Source organism: Python bivittatus, unplaced genomic scaffold (assembly GCF_059951505.1).
Source record: "Python bivittatus isolate LINGU-HERP-01145 unplaced genomic scaffold, Pbiv_v1 ctg000390_np1212, whole genome shotgun sequence".
Lineage (NCBI taxonomy): Eukaryota > Metazoa > Chordata > Lepidosauria > Squamata > Pythonidae > Python > Python bivittatus.
Genome location: NW_028277070.1, coordinates 149127 through 173812, shown reverse-complemented (window position 1 = coordinate 173812; position 24686 = coordinate 149127). Strand labels below are relative to the sequence as shown.

The 24686-nt window shown below is 40.1% G+C and overlaps 1 protein-coding gene across 1 annotated transcript in view; it reads right to left on the bottom strand.

Moving 5' to 3' along the window:
- Positions 1 to 1061: 1061 nt before the first annotated feature.
- The window catches only part of LOC112542404 (solute carrier family 2, facilitated glucose transporter member 11-like), a 40455-nt gene continuing 16830 nt past the window's right edge, over positions 1062 to 24686 (bottom strand). The window contains exons 6-11 of the mRNA XM_088143705.1: positions 23175 to 23359; positions 16175 to 16285; positions 15811 to 15912; positions 12833 to 12908; positions 7022 to 7149; positions 1062 to 2512 (exon numbers count right to left, since the gene is read on the bottom strand). Coding sequence (XP_087999831.1) covers positions 2303 to 2512; positions 7022 to 7149; positions 12833 to 12908; positions 15811 to 15912; positions 16175 to 16285; positions 23175 to 23359 — 812 coding nt within the window. The 3' untranslated portion in view covers positions 1062 to 2302. The remainder of the gene's footprint in view (positions 2513 to 7021; positions 7150 to 12832; positions 12909 to 15810; positions 15913 to 16174; positions 16286 to 23174; positions 23360 to 24686) is intronic.

The window sequence follows — 24686 nt, the reverse complement described above, 5'->3', positions numbered from 1 at the left end:
ATTATTTTTCTTAAACTAACAATTAATTTTTCTTTTGTTCAGAAATGAAGATAGACTCCCAGGTGGCTTTTCTGAAGAACGCTAATAGCTTTAAGATGGTTAGATAAGCAATTTCCTACAGTGATTAGAAAGCAAGGTTAGTGAACCTAGTTGTGATGGAGTGGCATGGGACTGGAAGGGGGGTAAAGAACGTGATCTTGTCTCCAGAGCAACGCACTGGAGATAAGAGGCGAAAGCTGACGCACCCCTAACATTCCAGGAGATAGTGAATTCCTGGTCCTGGGAACTAGCCGGCAGTCTGAGAAGATTCTGTAAACAAACACTAGCTAATAAACCTTGCTGATTGAACCTGCACGGTCTCCAGGAGTTCCTTGGGCTAGGCCTGACATTAGTGGCCTTTAAACAATTCCACTGCAGCCACCTTTAAAAGATTCAAACCCACAGGAGATTGCTGTCCTGTGGTCTCCTCCTGAGCAGCAGCCATCTGCAGCACACATAGGTGATCTCCTGTCCTCTCCTGGTCCAGAGAAGTTTTGAAGAACCAATCTCCTCACTGGTTCTTTGCATCTCCTCTCTCCTGGAGACATGTTTAACTCACCATGCCTCCCCCAGAAGTCTCAGCTAACAAGCCCTTTTCAATAACCCAATCCTCAATCTTGTATAAAGGATATTTGGCATACAATTTTGCTACAATGTCAATTGCACTAATCGGTATATAATTTGAAGGATCACCCTTATCATTTTTTTTGTAAATGGGGACCATAATAGAAGCTCTCAACTAGCTGGATTTTGACAGGAATTATTTACATGAGTAAATAAACCTGCAAGTAAAAGAGCCCACCAGCTGATGTGACATTTGAAAAATTCAGCGGGTAGAAGATCTTCCCCAGGAGCCTTATTGGACTTCAGAGTTCAGACTCATTCTGTTTGCTAATCTCCAACTCAGGAGGCAGGGGTGGTGAGGGACTACAGGCCTTTTGTAGATCATTTTGTGAGTCCTCAGGTACAGGGAGGCAGTGAATAACTGGCTGAAATATTCCTCCCACATGAAGGCAGGGCTAGGGATGTCCAGGGAGAGCCTACATTCCTGCAAAACTGCTGCAACTGAATGCCAAAAAAAAAAAAAAAAGTCTGGGTTTGGGTTTTTTGCCTGCTAACTCTAAATTTAACCAGAGAGAAGAAAAATGATGAGATGCTTGATGACTCTTATACTCTTGAATGGTAGCATGGTTATTGCCTGATGGGTGGTTTCGTGCTAGATGCGTAGCTAGCCTTAATTGTTTTCTTGGGGAATGACATTCTGAATCAGTCAGTGAGGGTCTATTACCTGATACCTTCTGGGGAGGGCCTTTTCAGTTAAAAATTTTCTTGTCCTAAGACTCTGAAATACCCAGAATGCAGGAATGGCTGGTGAAGATGACAGAATGAGCAGAGATGGCAAAATTGACTTGTTTGATTAAAGAAAGGACAATAACTACATTTATTGGAAACTCCTTATGGAGTTTTGCTGAAACAAGAAAAAAATGAACTTGTGATTTATGGGTCTGATGATTGGAAAGAAGGAAATTATGTTGTAACCTTAGAGAGAGAGGGTAAAATATAAACGTACTTGTAACTGCTGCTAAGAAGATCAGAAGCCACTTCTTTATAACTTTTTCTTTTCTTTTCTTTCTTTCTCTTCTCTATTTTTCTTTGCACTTTTTTTCACTTATTACTTTTATTTACTTTCCTTACTTTTTTCTTTCAAAATTAGTATTGTTTTTATTCTCTTAAAAAATTATTTAATAAAAATTATATATCTAATTTTTTTTTCTTATTCTTATTACCTGTATTCAGGTTTTTGTAGGCTATAAGGACAGAATTGACATCTGTGCAAGGTGAAGTAACTATGCCTACAGGGTCTGGGCTTGATCAGAATTCATAGATTCAGTTGGAGTCATCACATCCATTCTGGCCCATTGCAGCAGTTATAAATATAATCAAATGGTAATAACATCTTAAATATATTTGATTTTAGGATACACAAATGTTGATGTTACAGGCTTTTTTTAGCTTAAAGCTTTTTTGTAGATGCCAGAAGTTTCATAGGCCCCAGGGACTGTGCCTGTGGTGGCTGAGGGGTAATATAGGCTTTCTAGCTTCAGCAGAAGGAGGAAAGAGTCAGATGCCTTCTCCACGGCTGCCTTGATCCCATCATGAGTACCTTCTCTGCCCCTCTCCTCCCTCGCCTGGTGATTTTCATAGTAAAATCCCTGCATTTGGTTTAGTCCTCAAAGCCTGCATTTTCCCAGCAGGGCTGTTGTCATAACTTGGTACAGATGCTGTGGCTTCCAGGAGAATTATTTTCCAGAGCAGTTAATGTGACCTTCTTCCCTAGAGGAATCCTGTTGAGGTCTTCTGTTATGTCTAGGATTGACCTCCCCTTTGTCTCTGGAAGGAAGAGGTAGATGAAAATTCCCATTCCAACAAGCACACCGAAGAAGATGAGGAAGCAGTAGTAACTAAGGGCCTCCTAAGGAAAGAAAATTAGAGGAAAGAATGAGTTTCTTGGCCAAGGCTTAAAGAAGAAACTGAACCACCCATGAGGCCCTGCTGGACTCTGGGAAGGGTTGCAACTGGCTGTGAGAGGGTTTCCCATGGGTAGAAGTAGGAGATTCACTGTGTTTTTCTTCCTGTTCTAGACCAGCTCACTCTGGACTTTCTGAATGCAGGCAAGTTCCCCATAAAGGTTCCCTTTCCAGAACTGTTGTCTCCCCTGCATAGATGTTTGGGACTGGAGCTGGAAAGCACTGGCGAGTTTAAAACTTGGTGAAATCCAAGCCACCAAGTGAACCTGATGGGCAACGGGTGCAGTTGGACAATAAGAAAGTCCTTTTTACCCATCACATGGTCTCCAAGAAGGAATGGACAAAGCGCTCAGTGGCTCAAACTTAAAAGAGGTCAGACAAAACTCAAAAAGGCCTGTACATGAGTGGATGTGCAGCTGAAGGTTAGGTGTTTGGGATTAGCACATGCCCTTTTTGGAGACAGGAGCCTAAAGAGCTGGCAGAAAACAATGGTGACTTAAGGAAGTGTTGACATTTCAACCTTCCCTCAGCAACAGAGCAGAACAGGACTTCTGTGTATACCTGAGAAGCAGGTAGAGGTAGGGTGGGAAAGTGAAGTTCTTCTGGAGCTCTTCTGCTGTCACTTCTTCAATCCAGAAAAGTGATTACTCCTGGGGTGTTAGTATCCCCCCTGCTTTCACTTCCTCGTCTCTTAGGGAAGTAGGTTTTTTAGTACCAGTTCTTCCACCACCAAAAAGACTTGCTTCTCCCCACAGAGTGGTGGTTGAAGAGCCACTTGCAGTAGTTGAAGTGGGGTGGAAGAGGCCCTCCCTGTGGCAAAGCTGCCCATGGGTCCAGCAGATGATGAAGGTGATAATTAGATTTTTATCCTGCCTTTTTTATATGTAACTCAAGGTGTGAACATACCTAATACTCCTTCCTCCTCCTATTTTCTCGACAACAACAACCCTGTGAGCTGGGTTGGGCTGAGTACAAGGGACTGGCCCCAAGTCACCCAGCTGACTTTCATGCTTTAGGTGGGACCAGGACTTACCGTCTCCTGGTTGCTAGGCTGGTACCTTCACCACTACATGAAACTGGCTCTCTTGAACAGCTTCACTAGGGCAGTTTCACTGCAGGGATGCTGGTAGCTCTTCTACTGTTAGCTCTGTGGGTGAAATTGTCTGTGGCTTTCTCACAGGGCTGCTGCGGGACTACAGGACCTATGGTATCTTGTTCACATCAGCTGTATATTAATGTACCTCTAACACACGTCAGAATAATTCCCTCTTGACATGGGTGAGTGATCTCCTGGCACACCACTGCATACACTAATGTGATATGTGTTCATCAGTCTATCACTTGACCACTGGACAATGCATGAAAAGCCCTCTGACCATGAAAGAATCTGTGGAGACTATGAGGCCTTGGGCAGGGAGGAAGAGGAACTGGGAGCATGGATGTGCTTTTCTCAGCTGGGTCATGGCACAAAAGAAGAAAGAGGATTCTGGAGGTCAAGAAGCAGCTATGGCAATGGTGTCACCAAAAGGGTTTGGATTCCGCAATAGTATCCTATGTTCCATCTTATAAAATGTGGAAAGTAAGGATCTGGAAGGTGTCTTGCCAGTCTCATCAGAAGTGGGAAAAAAAGAGAGGGGTGGCAAAGACTAGAGCTGCATGTGCCAGCAAGGACTGGAGCCAAGAAAGCAGAATTTCTCAGGACACCAGACAAAGAGACCAGGAGGTGGTACCACTCAGATGTTTCTCCATCAATGCCAGAGGAGGAACTAAAGACCCTAACTCAGAAAACAAATATGATGTGATTTTATTACTGAAAATGTGTGGGCTGATGCTCATAATGGGCACATAACCTTGGAAGACTGCAACGTATTCAGATGGAGCAGACCTAACTGCAATGGTAGAAGTGGCGCATTGTAGAGCATCTCTCTCTGTCTCTCCCGTATTGCACAGAAACTCAGGAATGGGAGCATGGAAATCCTGTTCAAAGTATTTGGGTAAGAATAAAAGGAGAAAGAAACAAAGAGATATCACTGTGGGAATTTTTTATAGACCTTCCGAGCTGGCAGAAGATGTGTATATGGCCTGTCTGAGTCAGGTAAACAGTTTTTCACAGAGACCTGTAATAATGATAATGGGGGAATTTCCTCACATCCACTGGGAATCTAACTCTGCCAAGAGTCAGAGATCCAATGAATTCTTGTCAGAAGGTGGAAAAAAGAACACGGTGGCCTGCTGTCCTAGATCTAATCCTCACCAACAGGGAGGAATTGCTTGAACGAAGTTGAGTAGGATCTTTGGGGCAAGTGATAATGTTATCTATGAATCTGTAATATCCAGAGGAGGAGGCATTGAGAAGAGACAGACCTGCATCCTGGACTTCAGGAGAGAGGATTTTGGTGAATTCAGATGTGAAGTTGGTTGGATTCAACAGCTGGCACTTGAAGGAAGAAACATTTCCAGGAAGAATAGAAAATTCTACAAAATAAGATACTGAAGGCACAATTGCAAACTGTCCTCAAAAGAAGGAAAAATCTAAAGAGGCCAGCATGAATACATGCAGGCCTCTAAAATAGTGAAGAGAAAAAGGGCTAGGAACAAGAAATGGAAAAATAGAGGAACATAACTGAAGAAGAATACAAGGCAGTTGCCTGAAGTTGTAGAAGTTGTGTCAGACTGAGCTGAAGCTTGTGAAAGATACCCAAAAGGGCAGGGGTAGCGGGGAAGGCTGTTTGGGTAATGGGTGATTGAAGGAAGGCAGAACCATGTGGGGTCTCTCTTCCCTCAGAACAGAAACAGAGCTGTAGCTGGTCATTGCAAGGCCACTGGGGGAATAAGGGAACTGCAGCTTCAGACAGACAAAAGAGGAAAAGCAAGAACTTCACTGATTTGAATGACAACAAAACTCCAGGGCTGGATGGATTACAAAAGGCAAAGCTATCTTGGGTCATTAGCAGGATCATAGAATTCAGATCATGGGAAGCAATTCTTCCAGTCTGTCCTGGCCTGGTCAGACGTCACTTACATGCTGGGTCCAGTTCTGGGCACCACAGTTCAAAAAAGACAGTGACACATAAGAATGGCTTTCAGAGTAGGGCTACTAAGTCTCTGGAAAGCAAGCCCTATGAAGAATGGTTCAATATTTTAGTCTGTTTGATGACTGAGGGGCAATATGATAGCAGTCTTCAAACATCTGAAGGAGAGCTTATTATCTATTGTCCCCCTGGGCAGGGCTAGAACCAAAGGACTACAATTACAAAGAAGGAGGTTCTGGTTAGACATCAGGAGGAAACTTCTGACCATGGGAGTTGTCAGCCAGAGGAACAGGTTGTCACATGAACTAGTGAGTTCTTCACTGGCGGTCCAAATAGAGGCTGTCTGGTCATCTATTAGAGATGCTTTAGTGGATCCTGAATTGAGTAAAAAGGCTTCTGTTACCATGCACAGATGGGCAAGAGAAGTCAGGAGATGGTTTTTGGACACAGTGAGGGAGCCCTGACTTGCTCACTGCCAAAAGGCCAATGATCCTGAAACCAGTGGCCAGGGACTGGGGGCCAGACCCTCGCCCCTTGGAATGATTCGCCAGCAGATGTAGAATAATCCCACTTTTGCAGTGGAGCAAAAATGATGGGAAGAGGACAAGCTGTGTGTTCCTGTCCTCAACAAATAGGGGATATCTTTGTGCCAGAGCAAGAGGATGGTGGTTGAGTCAGAGTTTTAAAACTGGGAGTTTAATTTTATTTTTAAACTTTGCATGCTATCTTCAGATCCAAGATTTGTGATTTAAAATCACACCACAGCTTGATAAAAATGCATGTGCAGAGTTCAGAGCTCACAACTCTGACTTTCCAACATCAAGCTACTTTGGGTCTCAGAATCTTATGTTCCCCTTATTGATTAATTGATTTTAACAGATTTATATCTTGCCCTTTCTCTAGGAGCCCCAAGCAGCTTCCATAGGGATTGCCCTTCCCTTTATTTCCACAGCGACACCCTGTGAAGAAAGTTGGGCTGAGGGAGTTCAGCCGGCTCAAATGCTGGTCAGTGAGCTCCCTTTTGAATCCTCTCAGCATTCTTTTCCTAGAGCCCCTTGAAGCTTGTGATTGACAAAGGAAAAAACCAAAGGAAGACCAGAGTCTTTGTCGGGACAAATACGAGTTGTGGGTAGGGAATCCTCTTTGGAAATGATTGGGGGGGAAAAAAACAGTAAAAAATGCCATGTTGAAAGTCTCATTTTAAGATAGTTGAAGAACAGCAGAAGAAAGCCCAAATGTACTCTTTGAAACAAACATCTTTCTCTGAAATTAAACACGGTAAGAATGTTTTGAAACTGTTAATTGGCAATCAGCTCTAAAATCAGTTCAAAGTACCAGGATTGTTGTAACATACATGATTTATGTTATTATTTTAATTTATTTCTCCTTCCATGTGGAATCATGAACTTCAGTCCAACTTACCACCACAAAGGGGAAACCTAAGCCAATGATAAAGAGGCCCACCCAGCTGACCGAGCCAGCAAGGGCAAGGGCAGACGGTCTTGCAGCAGGACTGAAAATCTCCACCATGACAGAGAAGATGGCACCAGCTGAAAGAAAGACACCCACAGAAAGTCAAGGCTGTCCCTCCCTTGCAGAATTCATGTTCCATGCTCATGAGGAGCCCTGTGTCCCTTGTGCCCCTCCCTGTCAGAGCTCACCATGGCAAGAACCCTTTTGGCAAGATGCAGCAAGTGCCAGGCCTTCAATCATGAATATAGCTGGCAGAGCATGCTCCTGGTGTCCTCTAATCATTGAATGGTTCACTTAATTTAAAACATGTCATAGTTCATAGTCAGGGATTCTGGTCCCCACACCGCTGTGTGTACATGTTCAAGTGCATCCTATTTCACAGGACTTCTTCCCCCTCCCCAAGATGAGCTGGGAAAGGGGGAAGTCCCCCTATCCCTTGAGAAAATAATCATCCACTGTACACTCCCTGGGATGGATGGGAGCAAAGCTGGTTTTCCAAGATTGGTGACAGGGGCATGAATAGCAGTGGAAGCCAGGAAAAGGCATGTGTGGTAAAAGTTGCAGCTGGATCCCATTGTCATCTACACCAGTATCTAACATCAAGCAGAATGATGTGTTACAGAAAAAGATTGAAAAAGAACCAAATCATATTTACCAGAACAAAGAGCAAAGTTTTTGTTGTTGTTGCTGTTTAGGAAACAGAAATGTACAGGTATTTACAATTACTTGGCAACTGTACATATGAAAAGAATCTTGGAAATTGAAGATGAGGCAAATTCAGCTTTAGGCTGCTGCATAATTTCCAAATCATGGACATGAATGGTTCCATTCAGTTTCACTCTGGAATGCAGTTTTGTGTTCTGTTCTTGCTCATAAATTTTAAGGTTTCAGACAAACTGGAACAGGTTCAGAGAAGGACAGCAACAATGATTAGGGAACTAGAAACTCAGCCCCAGTAAAGAGAGATGGGTGGAAATAGCCATCTGAGAAGAAAAGATTGAAGGGAGATATGACCATGCTCTTCAAATATTGGAAAGGCTATCACACAGAAGACCGAGATCTCGGAATAAAAGTATAAGTTACAGGAAAGTAGGTTCTGGCTGGATGTTAGGAAAAAAACCTTTTGAGGTGAGGCAGGAGAACCCATTACCAAGGAAGATGGAATCTTCCCTTTATTCACGTACTGAAGAGTCATGGGTTCTCTCATTTGGAAGTTGCGGCCTCGTGGTCTCAGTGTCCCCCCCTCAGTGCCAGCATTCTGTCATTTTACTGGTCCAGAAGGACCTAGCCAGAAACTGTTCCCCTCATTTCCATCTGGTCTCTCCTTGCCCCCGAGGGAAGTTTTTCCCTATGTAAATTATTGGAGAAACGATTTTACTTGATTAGAGAAGAAAAAGGTTGTAGTGGTTAAGGCATGAGAATAGAAACTGGGAGACCATGAGTTCCAGTCCCACCTTAGGCACAAAACCAGATGGGTGACTTTGTGCCAATTGCTCTCTCTCAGCTGTAGGAAAAAGAAGGCGAGAGCAAACCCCTTCTAAAGATCTTGCAAAGAAAACTGCAGACAATCTAAGCAGTTGCCAGGAGAAGAGTGACTCAAAGGTACACACACACACACACACACACACACACACAAAGAAGAATAAGCTGTCTTGGTAAAAATTAAGTGGAAGAGAGAGAGACACCCTGCAAAGAGAGGTGTTTTCCAAAAGTTCAAATGCAAAACAGAACTCTTTCTGGAGAGCATGGAGCATCTAGGTCTGTGGATTTTTGCTTCATTTAACTGGCCACTCTGGAGTAAACAAAGAGGGAGAACAGATGACCATTTGCTTGTAGAATTCAACAGGAAAATGGCCATCTGCTCTCCTTCTTTGTTTACTCCAGAAGCAGCCAGATTCAACAGGAAGTAAACATAAGCAAGGAAGAGAGTGACTAGAAAAGCTGACCTTCCAGGGGATTGTGTGCTTAACTATGAAGGGTGAAAATGGGGTGTGTCCTGCAAGCTGATCATTGCCTATTGTAGGTGGCTGGGTGACTGAACAAACAGGGAGAGTTAATGCGAGTTTCCCTGGGGAGTTTCAAGAAGGCATCTAAGAGGGAATTCCTAGCAAATATTCTCTCCTAAATCAAGAGTTTGTGGTTGATCAGCATGAGAGCCTGAGAAAGGAATGAGAAGAAATAGTAATGATCTGAGTAGAATGAATAAAGGTAAATAGATAGAAATCTGCAGTTGCGACTCACAGTATTTATGATATGCTTGTCTTCCTATCTGAAAACAACCTGGGATATACGTATTTGCAGCAAATGCACCCTTGTATTATCCTTAAAGAAAATGTCAAAAGATTGAAAAAATTGATGAAAAAGGACAAGGATTGATCAATACAAGGAAAATAGAAGCAACCCTCCATAAGGAAGATAAGAGCAAGCATAGTGGGTGAGTGTAACAATCAGAAGCAAAATATGTAGAAGATATTCTGCACCACTAGAAATCAAACCAGTTTTCAGGCCTTCACAGATGAAACATCTCTGAGTGTGTCAGGAAAGAGGCACTGCAGAATGGGAGATAGACAACAAATCCCTAAAAGACAAAAAGGATACAACTGTGCCCTATAAGAAGATAAAGAGTCATAGTAGTTGGTGATTCACTGCAATGAGCTGCTCATTGATCACTGTTGGTAATTGAGTGACTGCTTTATTGAGCAAGCAGAGGCTGTAGGAGGAATATAAGGTAGCCAGATTTCAGACAGCATGATCATAGAGTAACAGGGTGAGCAAACAGGAGAGCCTAACAAATTTTCTCTCTAAGTCAAAAGTCAATAAAAGTTTTCTACATAGGTGCTTTAAGAAGCAAACATATATAAGAAAGGACTAGACTCTGAAATTGTGATCTGCAATGATTCTGGCATTCTAAAGCAATCTAGCATATACCTAGTATATACCTATATATATATAGGTATATACCTATATACCTATATATATAGGTATAGGTATAGGTATATATATATATATATAGGTATAGGTATACCTATATATAGGTATATATATACCTATATACCTATACCTATATATATAGTATATACCTAGGAACTAGTATAGACTTGTACCAATGCTTGAAGAGCATTGAAAAGATGTACTCAAGAGAATTGGAGTAATGAGTGGCCATATTTCAGTTATTGAGAGAAGATACTGTATTATCAGATAAATAATGGAGGTATTACAACAGGCCTAACAAAGCAGACAACTTTTCCTTTTTTTTAGTAATGTTTTTAAAATTTTGATGTTTTATGTATTTATATGTATTTATGGTTTTAATGTTTTGTGTGAGTCGCCCATTGGGGGGAGATGGGCAGGGGAGAAATTTAATAAATAAATAAATATAAATAAATAAATAAACTTTCAATTAGAAATACAGTCAAAGAAAGGATCATACTCAGCTGATAAGATTGATTCCAAAAGCAAAAGAAACAGGAAATAATTGACATTGCAGTAATTTAAGCACTGTACCATTTCTATTTTATATTTTTGTACCTCTCTTTGTACCTTTCTTTGTTTTTTCTTTCTCTTCATTGAAGTGTGATGATATTATTTGTTTTAAATCATACTGTGGATATTTTAATTGTTATATTCTGTAAGCTGCTAGGAGTTGCTAGGTTGCAGCATGGTACAAGTTAATAAATAAATAACAAATGAACTCAGAAAAAGAACTGAGGTCCTCCCAGAAGAAACATTCAAGCCTTCAGTGGGAAAAAAAAAGACAGGGTGATAGATCCCTGAAGAACACATGACATGTAGTTGTACCTTGCAAGAAAACAAAAAGAACTGGAGGATTTTTTTAGTAATTAGAAACTGACAAGAAGCCAAGAAACATGATTTAAATGGACCTACTGAATTCTGAAGCATGCTGTTTGTTGGGAGCTAATTGTGAGGCAAAGATGGCCACTAGATAAACTTACAGCTGCTTGGCTTAAAGACTGCACCATGATGCTGCTGCTGCTGCTGCTGCTGATGTTATGGTCGCCCACTCTAGGAAATTTTGGGCAGCTTACAAAATTCAAAAACAAACAATTAAAACAGCTAAAGACATAAAAGAACACAGATGGCCTGGACTAAAACAACAATGACCATAACAAGAAACCATAACAGGGGTCTCACAAACACATTAACACTAGGCCTGGGACCAGGTCTTAAGGGCTTTCTGGAACAGGAAAGAGGGTGCTTTCTGTATTTCTGGGGGGGATGCTGTTCCAGAGGGTGGGGGAGAGGGCGATAGATAGGGCATCTTCCTCAGTCCTGCAAGATGACAACATTTAGTACATACCAGGTGGGAAGAAACAATTAGAGACAGGTGGTCCCTCAGATATCCAGGCCCTATGCCATGAAGGGCTTTATAGGTGACAACCAGCATCCTGAGTTGGACCCAGAAGCCAACAGGCAACCAATGCAGCTCACATAGCAGTGATGACATATGGCATAATGAAAAGCACTTGTTACTGCTCCCACCACTGCATTTTGAATCATCTGTAGCTTCTGGATGGTCTTCAAGGGCAGCCCCATGTAGACTGTATTGCAATAATCCAGTTGTGAAGTGGCCAGGACATGATAACTGTCTGAAGGGCCTCCCCATCAATGAAAGGGTACAACTGGAGCACAAGATGAACCTGTGCAAAAGCCCTCCTGACCACAGCTGCCCCTACTCTTGGGCAGTAGTTGTGAGTCTAGGAGGACTCCCAAGTTGCACACTGGTCTCGAATGGGGAAGTGCTACCCTATCCAAGACCAATGATGAAAATGTCCCTGACTCAGGGGGGCCAAACAGTTACAGCCACTCAGTGTTGTCAGGAATGAACTGAAGTCTGTTCTGCCCCATCGAACCTGAACCACCACCAGATGCTTGGTGATTCTAATCAGAAAATCAGGAAGATGAAACCTGAAGTTTAAATCCCTCAGAGTCCAAAAGTTTTTTATACTGATTATTATGCTGCATATTATGCAATGGGCAATATATGTTTTGAATAATCCATCCTTGTGTGCAGTGAAGATTCTATTCTATCTGAGCTACATCTGAGAATATTCAGCTAAGTCGCACTAAGGAGCTCAGCTAAGCCATGAAGAGTCAGAAGATCTGTGAATTTACTCCCAAGCCCAGGTTGAAAAACCTGTCACAAGGGACATGACTACTGACAATTATTGATTCCTGCCAATTCTTATGGGGACAAGAAGAACAGGTGCAACTACCTCACCAGGAACTTTGAAAAATCTAGAAAAGAAGCACAAAATCTTGAGGCCTTGTCCAAGGAGGAAGACTGTAAATGGAAAGAGAAATACAACTGGAAGAAAGAAGAATGATTGGCTCCATGAATGCTCCTGATAGAACAGTTTTGGTTTTGAGGACCAAGGATGATGGACTCTGGTAGAGGATGATTGCACATCAAGGACTGGTCAATATGTCTTTGGTCAAAGCATGGTGAACTTGACTGAAAGATTTAACTGAATTCTGTGGAGGTTAGAGACAGAACCCTGAATGACCCCAGATAAAGACTGGAGAAAAGAGAAAAGAGCAAGGGTGTTGCTGTAATGGATGCTTGTTAAACCACTCAATAAAACATGAGAAGGAGCAATGCTGATGAAGTTCATGGCATTTGTTGTTGATATATTAATGCTCAGCACATGGGAAATAAGCAAGATGAAATTGAATTTTTAGTACAGAATGACAAGCATGTACAGATTATGAAGGACACAGACTTTATTTCAGTTTACTCACATGGACCAATTCCATAGAAAATTATGAAGAGGAAGATGAGGGCAATGCTGCTGTAAGAAATCCAGGGAGACTGATCCTAAAAGGGAAGTACAAGAGAAGATGGAATTAAAATAATAGTCCACTGGAAGTTTAGATAATACATCGTTCCCTCATTGTACTATATTTTTTGCAGCCTATGTGTATGGATGTGTCCATGGGCTATTGAAATAGATAACCTGAAATTATTCAGCTTACAATGGATTTGGCTGCTGCTGTGATAATGGCACTTCCAGCAGGTGCAAGTTATGATGACCATAGAAAATCTTAATAACTCCTATGGAGTAATAGCAGTGGACATTTCTGTGAGTTAGCAGACGTACATGCATCCCCATCATCTGATTCTCTTTCAGTGTAAGCAACTTTATGTGACCCACAGAAAAGAAATTAGAAATATTAAGCCAGAGAAATTGAAGACAAGATAAGAAGGCAGCATAGTTGAAACTATTTTATAGTAACACTACAGTGTTCAATATATGTTCCCATGCCTTTCTAATCTTGCTTCCACCCTGTCCAGACACCTCTTCATTCATTGTCTTGTCTAACCTTCTTTCTTCTCTCTTTCTCAGAATCTCATCAACTCCATCCTGTCAGGTTCAGCTGGGCTCAGCGCACGCCAGACAAGCCAGCCGCCATTCCGCCCAGCTAGGTTCAAGCACGCCTGGTCAGCTTCCTTGCCTCAGGTGCAGGCGAGGGAAAGAGGAAGCGCTCACCGCAGGTTAACTGCTGGCAGGTGGCGGTAATTAGCCCGCAGGAAGGATCCAATTACCTTGTAACAAGTGGGATTTCCCCAGCCGCTGCAGGCAGGCCGCCGACAACAGCAACAAAGAGCCCCACAGTTCAAGCCGCGATCAGCCGCCCATCAAGCACAATCATGAGTCAGCCGCACGGGACCTGCCTCACAAGCAAGAAACAAAGCACCCTGGCTGAACCTGCCATTGAACTGAGGGGGGGAGAGCTGGGGGCGAGAGGTGGTCAGGGGCAGTCTCAGGCGGGACTTGCAAAGCACGGGAATGGGTTGCCTATAAAATGCTATGCAATCTGTGCCAAGCCAACCCTGGCTTTGTTTGTAACCACTTGCATTACACCCGAGTAAACTTCTTTGACTGAACCTGTGTTTCGCGAGAGTTTCATTCGGCACTGAATGTGGCAACTCTTACACATCCAAACAATGATTTTTTTCAATCTTCCTTTTGATCCATTCACTTTTCCTTCATATCTTAGTGTTGCAATCCATCCTGTGTAACCAAACTATCTTAACACACATTCTTTTGTATTCAATTGGCATTCATTCTGTACCCATTCATGCTTGGCTGTATTTCTTCTTGCATTTCCATACATTCTATTATCACTGCATTGAACTTTTTTAGAAGTTTCTCCTAATATACCCAATTCTTTCCTCCTTTTAATAATATGGTCAGAAGCATGCTCTTATCACATTCATCAACCAACTCTGTATTTGTGGAAAACATACCAAAATATAAGCCTAAGTCACTTTATCATACACTTTCTCTAAGGTACAATAACCTTTCTTTCTCACTGTAGAAGAACAGCTGTATTAGTCTATGGTAGCCAAATATCACATTTTCAGACTGGCAAATTTGATTGAAAGGCATAAGTTTTTGTGAGCTTTCTTTCTCACAGTCATACATTTTTCAGTGACCTGCTGAATAGCAAAAATGGGGTCTGTGTACCCCACTCTCTAGTATTAAGCTGCACCCATTCCCCAGATTTGTTTCCGGTTACCTCTGGTACTCTCCTGATCAGAAATCTGACAGAGATCTTTCCAAGGACACTTAACAGTGTAATCCCCTTGTAGTGTCTACATTCACTCTTCTATTTTTCTCTTTGTGCCAGAGAAAGAGAGCAGCCTTCTTCAGACACAGATGCAGTCTTCCTGTGTACAAGTTGCACAAGCTATTCTATAAGTAAACCATAACCATATTTTATCTTTTCTCCAATTACAGCCTATGTCTGCAGCCTTACCATTTTTTCAGCATTCTCATTACATTGATGACTTCTTCATCTATTTTTCCTTGAACATTAATCTTTACAGCATTTATTTCAATTCCACCCTTCAATATATCTCCAACATTCCCAGACAGATCTTTAAAATATGCCTTCCATGTTTCTTTGATTTCAGTTTCATCCCAAATCAGTTTTTTGACTTTATTTACTCAATTCACTCTGCTGGAGGCTCCTTGTTTAGCAATGAAGAGATGTATCTTATTAATTAATTAAGAAATGATACTTATTAATTCACTGATATACCAAAACAGAGGGAAATTGCAAGTTAAGGTAGCCTCTAAACATTATACTTGAAGTTTATGCTACTAAGCCCCTAGGCACAAAAGCACATCATGCAGGCCTGTGAAAGCATGTTTGTGGTCTGTATCTATGAATATGAATCTGGAGCCATATGAATATGAAACATGTCTTTGGTCACAGAGAGCCATCAAAATGAAAGTCAGGGAGGAGGGCTTCATACATCTGAAAAGCATATTTATTTCCACAGAAAAAATAACCCTTTCCTGTTATAGATTCCAGTGATGGCCTGAAAAGACATGACAGTTTTAGGTCATTGTGTGAATTTCAGTGCAACCTTAACCTCTGGCACAAGTCTTTTACCTCACCTTTTAAATTATTAATGGACGTTTACCTTTTTAGCTATCTATTTGATAATCAAGACAGCTGACAAGACTAAAAAAAAAGACAGATACAAAATGTATATTGTGACAGTATTAGTACAATTAAAATTTAGATAACAATCAAATATTAAAATGAAGAAATTAATATCTGTAAGTAAGAACCTTTGTGGCTGTTTGTGGCAAGTGGGACAACAAACAGAAACCTTCTAATATAAAAATACTGTGGTCAGAGAAATGTGAATAAAAAAGAATTGTCCAAAATGTGTTGATCCATAGAGCCATGAACTTGCTTACCTGGAGAGACAGAGTGAGGATGAGGAGGGCCAAAGTGAGGGCCATCATCCCAAAACCACCCCACAGCAGAATTCTCCGGCCCAGGTGGTCAATGATGAAGCTCTGAGGGCAAAAGAGATGGTCAGTCCAAACAGAAGCCCTCCCCAGAGGACCCTGACATGCCACATTGCTCAGGACAAGTGAAGCAGGTTGCCACCCTGACTTGAGTTCTGACGAACGGGACTTCCCTGTGGAGGAGAGGATGCCCACCAACCAGGGGATCAATCAATCCAACCTGACATGTGGCCACTGCTTGTTCTGACCTTTTTCTTTGCAGCTGGTCATACAGAATGAGTGAGGCTGCCTGCAGCTCAACTGTACTTACACACAGGATCACAGAGACAAATTCACAGAGGCCAATGCCCAGTGTGACATAAGGGATGATCGCCTCTTCAAGCCTGGCAGTGCGGAAAACTTCAAAAGCATAGAAGTAGATCTGAAAGGCAGAGCAAGGGAATACAAAATGAAGGTATTTTGTGCTTGCTTTTAGCTTATTTTTTAAAAAATCGTGTTATTTATAAATTGGCTTTGTAAACAGGAGGCTATCCATTGTCATCATCATCGTCATCACCATCAAGACTTGTCTTTATAGTTGCAGTTGCCTCATGCTGCTGAGTGGCAAAGCATTTCCTCTGGACTGGTTTTCTTTTTCTGTCAACTGTTCATTGCAATATATAAGTTGAGCATTCATGAACCCAGAACTTAGACAGTAGTGGCCTTGTAGCTTCCCGTCAGTGCTGTAGAGAACCAACTAGCACCCTAAGAAGCCCAAATTAAGTCCTCTCTTCCCCCCGCCTCCCCCCCTCAAGTAGCTACCTATTTTTATCTCCTTCATCACTGAAGTGTGTGCGGGTTTTTTTTGCCAAATTGGTTGTTCTCCCCAGAGCTATTTTTCCTGGTTCCCTAGCCTCTTGGGGCCTTTTGCTCTGAGGCTGCTTGGTAAGAGACACTTGGCAGAATTGCCAAGGAGGTGACACAGTGCTCTGGGACCATTTGCCAAATTTCCAATCTTAAAACAACCCTCCAAAGGTTATAAGCACCTATTGGGTGGATGGCAAAGTCCTGGTCATGACTACCCATAATAACAGATGAAGGAGCTCTGAACATCCCATTAGTCAGTGAAGGAAGAGTCACGGAGATCACAGCTAGTGGGCCAGCAATGTTCTTGGCGCCTTTGGCCTTGGTTTTTGCCTGGTTAGAGAACATTTGTGTGTGTGTGTGTGTGTGTGTGTGTAATGCTGTTGAGCTCCTGCTGGATAGCATTTTGTAAAGTGATGCTATGGTCTTTCTATGTATGAGTGTATTTTATGTGGCTTTTATATTGTCTTGTTACTTAATACCTTTTGTAAGTTGCCTCCTGAATCCTCCAGATCAAAAAGAAGCATCTCGTGAAGCACTGGAGTGAGTGGAAGAGTGGAAATTGCAAGTCCTTTCATCTGAACTTTCTTATGGGGACATGATCCAGGCAAATCAGTAAGGAAGGGCATGCCATTTTAAAATAAAAACACAAATCTTTTAAAACCATTTTTACATTTCTGCTAAAGCGGTTTTCTAAATTAAATTGCAATTATGAAATTGAAGTGGCACAGGAGCAATAAAATATTTTAAGCTGTTCAGTGTTTTAGTATAATTCTAAAGAACAGACACAGGACTTCCGGGGTGGAAATATGGTGGGCTAGCACGTCTCCGCGCACTGGGGACAATGCAGAGGCAAAGGCTGGCAGGCGGGTGGTGCGCTTGAGCTAACAGAGCTTCTCTGGACAAGAAGAAAGTCGCGAGATCACCTACTCAGGCTCTGGAGGACAGCTCCCTGTGAGGAAACCAGCAGGTGCCAGAGGGGCTGTGCGGGTGACTTGTGAATAAAGAGCACCAGGAGCCATGGGAGAAAACAGCATGCTCACAGCCTCAAGCAAAGCCTGTTTAAAGGACACTGGGTTCACCCAATCCACTTTCTAAAGCACTTTTGGATGGAGAAAATTTAAAGTGTAAAGAAACCTTCAGAGCAGCAGAATATCAAAGCCACCTTTGACCTGCAGGAAGATGAGGAAGACGCCACAATGCTGGGCACCATTGATATAGACTTTTCCAAGCTTATAAAATAACATGGATTTTAGATGCCTAATGTGGAATATAAATGGGGCAAATGCCCCTCAAAAAAGAAAGAACGTATCTCATTATTTGACAAAATTAAAACAAGATGTAATTTGATTATACTGTAGGAAACTCATATAAGAAAAAAAAGATAAAAAACATTTGATTTATAAAAATTTGGGACAAGAATTTATATTGGCAGGGACTGCCAAGAAAAATAGAGCTGTTTCATATATTAACACAGTTACAGTCAAAACTGATAATGAATGATGACCATGACAGAAATGTAGAGGTTAAAATCAACTGGAATGAAACTAAAATTATGATATTGGGAATATATGTGCCAAATGACAATAAAGCCATATTTTTAAGGGATTTATGAAAAAACGAACAGAATTATCCTATGAAAAGTGGTGTTTTTTAGGAGATTGGAATGGAGTGGTTTGCCCGCAAAAAGATAGAACCTCTATGAAAGGAATTAAATCAACACAAGGTAAATTGCTGAAAATAGTTTTTGAAATGATGGACAACTTTGAGCTTATAGATATATGGAGACACAAAAATGGCAATTCCAAAGAATATACATACTTTTCTGAAAGACACAGATCTTTCTCAAGAGTAGATATGTTTTGGATTTCTAAGAAACTCACTACATGTACCAATAAAGTGGAGATATTACCAAAATCTTTTTCAGATCATATTCCAGTGACTTTAATATATAAGAGGAAAGGTAGAACTTACAGATGGAGGCTAAATGAAACTTTGCTACAAAAATAATTAATAATTGAGAACTGTAAAACGAAGCTAAAAGAATTCTTTTAGATTAAATAAAGGCATGGACAGTATGAGATGCAAGTAAAGCCTTTATGAGAGGACAATTTATACAGCAAAATGGTAAATTGAAAAGACAAAGAGAAGAGAAGATGCAAAAGATTTTAATGGTGATAAAAATGAAAGAGGAGGAATTAAAGAGGTCTCCAGGAAGAAAAAAATTCTCACAAATTAAACTTCTACAAACTTTCTATGTTAACAATTAAAGAAATGGAAATAAACATGAATTTTGCAAAACAGAAGAATTTTGAGTTGGCAAATAAGCCAGGGAAATGGCTAGCTTATAAACTGAGAAAAGAAAGTGAGAAGAAAATGACATTAAAATTACAAAATGGGAATGCTATGGTAACAGATAATGTAAATATGCAAAGAATATTCCATCAGTATTATACAAAACTTTATAAAGGAGAAGAAATTTCCCAGACAAAAGTGGTTAAATATTTTTTTTTAATTATTTATTTTTTTACCAAAGATAATGGATAAAGAAAAGCAGATGATGAATGAACCTATAACAATAAGGGGAATCTGTGAGGCTATAGAAAAAACTAAAATAGGGAAAACTCCTGGCCCAGATGGATTGCCAGCTTCCTATTATAAATGTTTTGAAGACAAACTATTACAACCTCTTTAAAAAATGATGAATTCCATTCTGGATAGTGGGAGGATATCAGAAAGTTGGACAGGTACAAATATAGTACTAATTCCTAAAAGAGGCCAAGATCTGACTTCATCAGAAAATTACTGACCAATATCTTTATTGAACTATTATAAAATATTTACTATAATGCTAGCTGAAAGGTTGTAAAATGTCTTGCAAGATTTTACACATGAAGATCAATGTGGCTTCTTGCCTAAAAGACAATTAAGAGACAATATTAGAAATATTCTTAATATATTAGAATATTTGGAACACCATAATGAAAAACAAGCCATGCTGATATTTCTTGACATGGAGAAAGCATTTGACAACGTGAACTGGATTCTCCTATAAAAAACAATTGGAAAATATAAAATGAATTAATGTTTTTTTGGTCAATGACCAGCAAAATTTGAAAAAATGTAACACCAAAGTAAAATTAGATAAATAAGATAAAATACTAGCATAACAAAGATAAAATAACAGATAAAAATGTGACATACCCTACTGTAATGGTATGTCAGTTACATATTTTGGAAAATAGGAAATTTGGAAAAAAAAATTCTTAAATGAGTGAAATCAATATATACTTTACAAACAGCACAAATTATAGTTAATGGTGATTTGGCAAAACCCCGTGAAATAATGAAGGGACAAGACAAGGATGCCCACTTTCACCATTGCTCTTCATTCTGGCTCTTGAAGTTTTGAATAGGTGTAAGACAAGATGAGAGAACAGCTGGGGTAAAGGTAAAAAAAGAAGTATATAAATTAAGAGCATTTGTGGGCAATTTGGTTTTAATTTTGGAAAATCCTATGGAAGGAATAGATATATTAATGAAAAAAATTAAAGGAATTTGGTGCATTAGTTGGATTTAAAATTAATAAGGAGAAGACAGAGTTGTTAACAAAAAACATGAGAATGGAAGATCAAAAAGAATTGATTGCAAAAACTAGTTTTCAGATTGAGAAAAAAGTAAAATTCTTTGGCATTATGACTAATATGAGTTGTATGTTATTTCAAAATAATTATGTCGAGGTATGGAGTGAAATTAAGAAAGATTTATAAAGATTAGAAAAGTTACAATTATCATTATATGGAAGAATTTCTGTAGTAAAAATGAATGTGTTATGTAGAATGATGTTTTTAATTCAAACAATATCTGTTTTGAAAAATGATGTGTCTTTTAAGCAATGGCAAAAAGACATATCCAGATTTATATGGCAGGGTAAGAAACCAAGGGTTAAATATAAAATTCTTCACGTTGCAAAAGAAAGAGGAAGACTAGGATTGCCTGGTTTTAAATTGTATTTTGCAGCCTGCTATTTGGTTTGGATGAAAGAGTGGGTGTTGCTGAGAAATAAAAGAATGTTAGAATTAGAAGCACATAACCTGAGGTTTGGTTGGCATGGGCTTTTATGGTATGATAAAGTTAAAGTTAATGTAGATTTCAAAAATCATTATGTGAGAAGTGCCATATTAAAGATATGGAATAAATATAAACCCAGGTTGTGCCTGAAAATATCTTTACTGGTCTCAGCACAGAAAGCATTTTATAGAAATGAAACAGCAGGCAAAAAGAAATGGTTAACATATCAAGACTTATTAATACAGGAAGATGGACAACTGAAGATGAAGTCAAGAGAACAATTAACTGCAGAGGGATTTCATTTTAAATGGTTTTGATACGCACAATTAAGAGAAAGATTTAATATGAATAAAAAGGTAATGGGGATTGAACAACATAAGACAGAATGTGAAAATGAATTGTATATAAATGATGAACATGTGATTGCAAAAATGTATAAACTTGTCTTGTGATTTGAAACAGAAGAGGAACAAGTTAAAGACTGCATGATAAAATGGGCTAAGAAGTTTGGTTACAATATATAGATGGATCAATGGGAGAGAATGTGGATAAAAGGACTGAAATTCACACTGTGTTATAATTTAAGAGATAATTTTTATAAAATGATGTACTGTTGGTATATGTCAGGTTCAGCCCAAGAACCACAGTGAGACAGTCCAGGAACAGCTCAGTTACTTTATTAGCTTACACTTAATAGACAGAATCTCACCAGACTAACTCTAACCCCCAATGACAGCAACTATAACCCTGAATCCCTTAGGGAGGGGCCAGTCTCCTCTTCACTTTCACAGGCTCCGGCTGGGGGCTGAGGAGATGTTTGGAAGGTCTCTCCCCCTCCCTGTAACGTTAAAGCTCCATTCCAGGATCCTACACGCTGATGCTTTCCATCACAGTATATGACACCAGAGAAATTATCTAATACGTATAAAAACATGAAGGGACCATGCATGAAACAAATACATATGATAATACAAAAAAATTTGAAGATAAATATTGAGATGAAATCAGAACTTTTTTTATTGGGACCTATGGATAGTCAGAGAAGATTTATGGAAGACTGGTATATGGTATATATACCAGTCTTATATATGGTAACTGCAGCAAGATTACTATATGCACAAAGATGGAAAAATATTGAAATACCACAACAGAGGAATGGATTGTAAAGATGGCAGAATTAGCAGAAATGGCAAAACTGACCTGTTTGGTCAGGGATAAACAATAACCACTTTTATAAAAGACTGGAAACCTTTTATGAACTTTTTGCTGGAAATGGAAAAAATTGAAATGGTGATTTCTGGATCTGATGATTGAAAAAGACTGAATAAAGGGCTAAAGAGCCTATTGCAATGTTAAAGAGTGAGGAGGGATAATGAGTTTGTAACTACTGTAAAGAAGGGTGGAAGTAGCTTCTTTAATTATCTTTTTTTCCCTTTAACTGTATTGTTCTCTGAACTTTTTCTTTTTTCTTTTTCTTTTTTTCTGTCTTTTCTTTATTTCTGTACTTGTCTTTTATCTATGTTAAAAACTCTAAAAAAAAAAAAAAGCACTGAAACAGAAGAAATAATAGCAATTAATATGTGAGGGAGAGGCAGTTTGGTATAGTGGTTAAGACACCAGGCAAGAAACTGGGAGACAGTGAATTCCAGTCCTGCCTTAGGCACAAAGCCAGCTGGGAGGCCTTGGGCCAGTCACTCTCCCTCAGCCCTAGGAAGGAGGCAATGGCAAACCACTTCTGAAGTCTTGCCAAGCAAGGGGCTAGTCCAGGCAGCCGCCAGGAGTCAAAAACTGATTGGAAGGCAAAGAAAGAAAGAAAGAAAGAAAGAAAGAAAGAGAGAGAGAGAGAGAGAGAGAGAGAGAGAGAGAAAGAAAGAAAGAAAGAAAGAAAGAAAGAAAGAAAGAAAGAAAGAAAGAAAGAAAAAGAAAGAAAATTAAAGGGAAAAAAGGGCTTTTAAAGTAATACTTCTTTACATGATGCTACTACTTTTTCAACTAAACAATGTTGTACAAATACTTTATTAAATATGGCTATAAAATAAGTTAGGTACAAAAACTAAATTGAAAAAGAGGTGTGAAAATGTGTTGATCTGAAATAAGCCTTGGGTCCCTCGGGTAGAAATGGAAATATAAGAAAATTAATGACTGTCACTCATCCTGTTGAATGCTTTGGGGCAAAGAAAGAAAGAAAGAAAGAAACGAAGACCAGAAGTTCTGGTGCAAACCACACAATTATTCTCCTCCTTTCCAGCCCCTCTGCCTCTATGTGGAGTGCAAAGAGGAAGACATGATCTTGCGCCAGATTGCAGTGAGGGCAACGGGATTGGCCTGGTCTACAAATAACAAAGGGGAGGAAAGGTCACTTTCTTAGCTGTTTCTAAAGTTTTGTTCCACTCAACTGCACTCAGGCCAGAGAGCTGCAAACCCATGATCAGCAGAATGACAATAAGCAACGGCCATCGCAAGCTGGGCTGCTTCACCACTTCCCAGATACTCAGGTTCTTGGAGCCTGGTAGGGCCATCTCTTTCAACATGTCCTCTATTTCAGTTTGCTGATGTCCTTCACCCCAGAGGTCTTTCATGGCTTTGGAGGAGAATGAAGAGAATGACAATTCAAGTGTTTGTCCAAAAGAATTACTGACATTTAGCTGAGCAAACAAAGGGAATTTCTGTACTCATTTATCACCCAACTGGGCACTGATGCCCCTCCCCTCCTCAGGGGAATTTAGAGACAGATTAGAAATTGATTGGTGGAACAGCATCATATGCATTATATATATGCATTATATATGCATGTCTTTTTTTTTTTTTTTAACCACAGTTTATATGCTGTTACATTTCTGGAGGCTCTGAACAGCCTACAGTATTAATGTAATCAGATTTTTTAAAAAAATCAATACAAGTATAAACAACCAATCTGCTGTGAACCATGATAACATTTTAAAATTTGATACTGTGCCAACATGGGCTTCAGATGTACCATGTTATTCATGATAGACTTATTGTTTCCAGCAGATTCACTTGCTTATGTTAAGCAATTTTGGCAAACCCTGGACTGGCAAGGTCCCAAAAGACTAGAAGAGAGCAAATGTCACTTCAATTTTAAAAATGGGACGAAGGAAGATCCAGGAAACTACAGACCTGTCAGCTTGAAGACTATGCTGGCTAATATCTTTGGACAAATTATCAAGCTGTACGTTTGTAAGCCCTTGGATGGTCATGCTACATACATACAATAGGAACCAACATGGGTTTGTGACAAACATAACGTGCTACACTAAGTTTATCTCTATCTTTGATGGGGTGACCAGCTTCATTGATCAGGGGAAAGCCACATATGATACCAGATATGCTGGTAAGCCAGGTGACTCTAAGAGAGAAAAATCATCTCTCACCACAAACGGAGCATCAGTTTCAAAGACTTTTAACACCTAGGTAAACAAGTTTTAAGAGCCAGTTCGGTGTAGTGATTAAGGCACCAGGCTAGAAACTGAGACCGTGAGTTCTAGTCCTGACATATGCATGAAGCCATTTGGGTGGCCTTGGGCTAGTCCTGGGAAGCAGGCAATGGCAAACCACTTCTGAAATCTTACCAAGAAAACTGCAGAGACCTGTCCAGGCAATCGCCAGGAGTCAACACTGACTTGAAGGCACCAAAAAACAAACAAACAAACAAACAAACAAAAAACCCCACCAAGTTTTAGTAAGGCCACTGTATCCCAATTGCAAACGTCTCTGTGACCATTGGATGGCAGCAAAGAGTTGGGGTTTTGCTCTCTGCTGCCATTTAGTAGTCATCTGGATTTTTGTAACCCCAAAACGGTAGGTCTAGTTCTAGCTGAAAGGAAGCCTTTGGGATACCAGTTACCAGGTCTTGACTTTCTTCTGCATGGCATTCATTCCAAGACCTG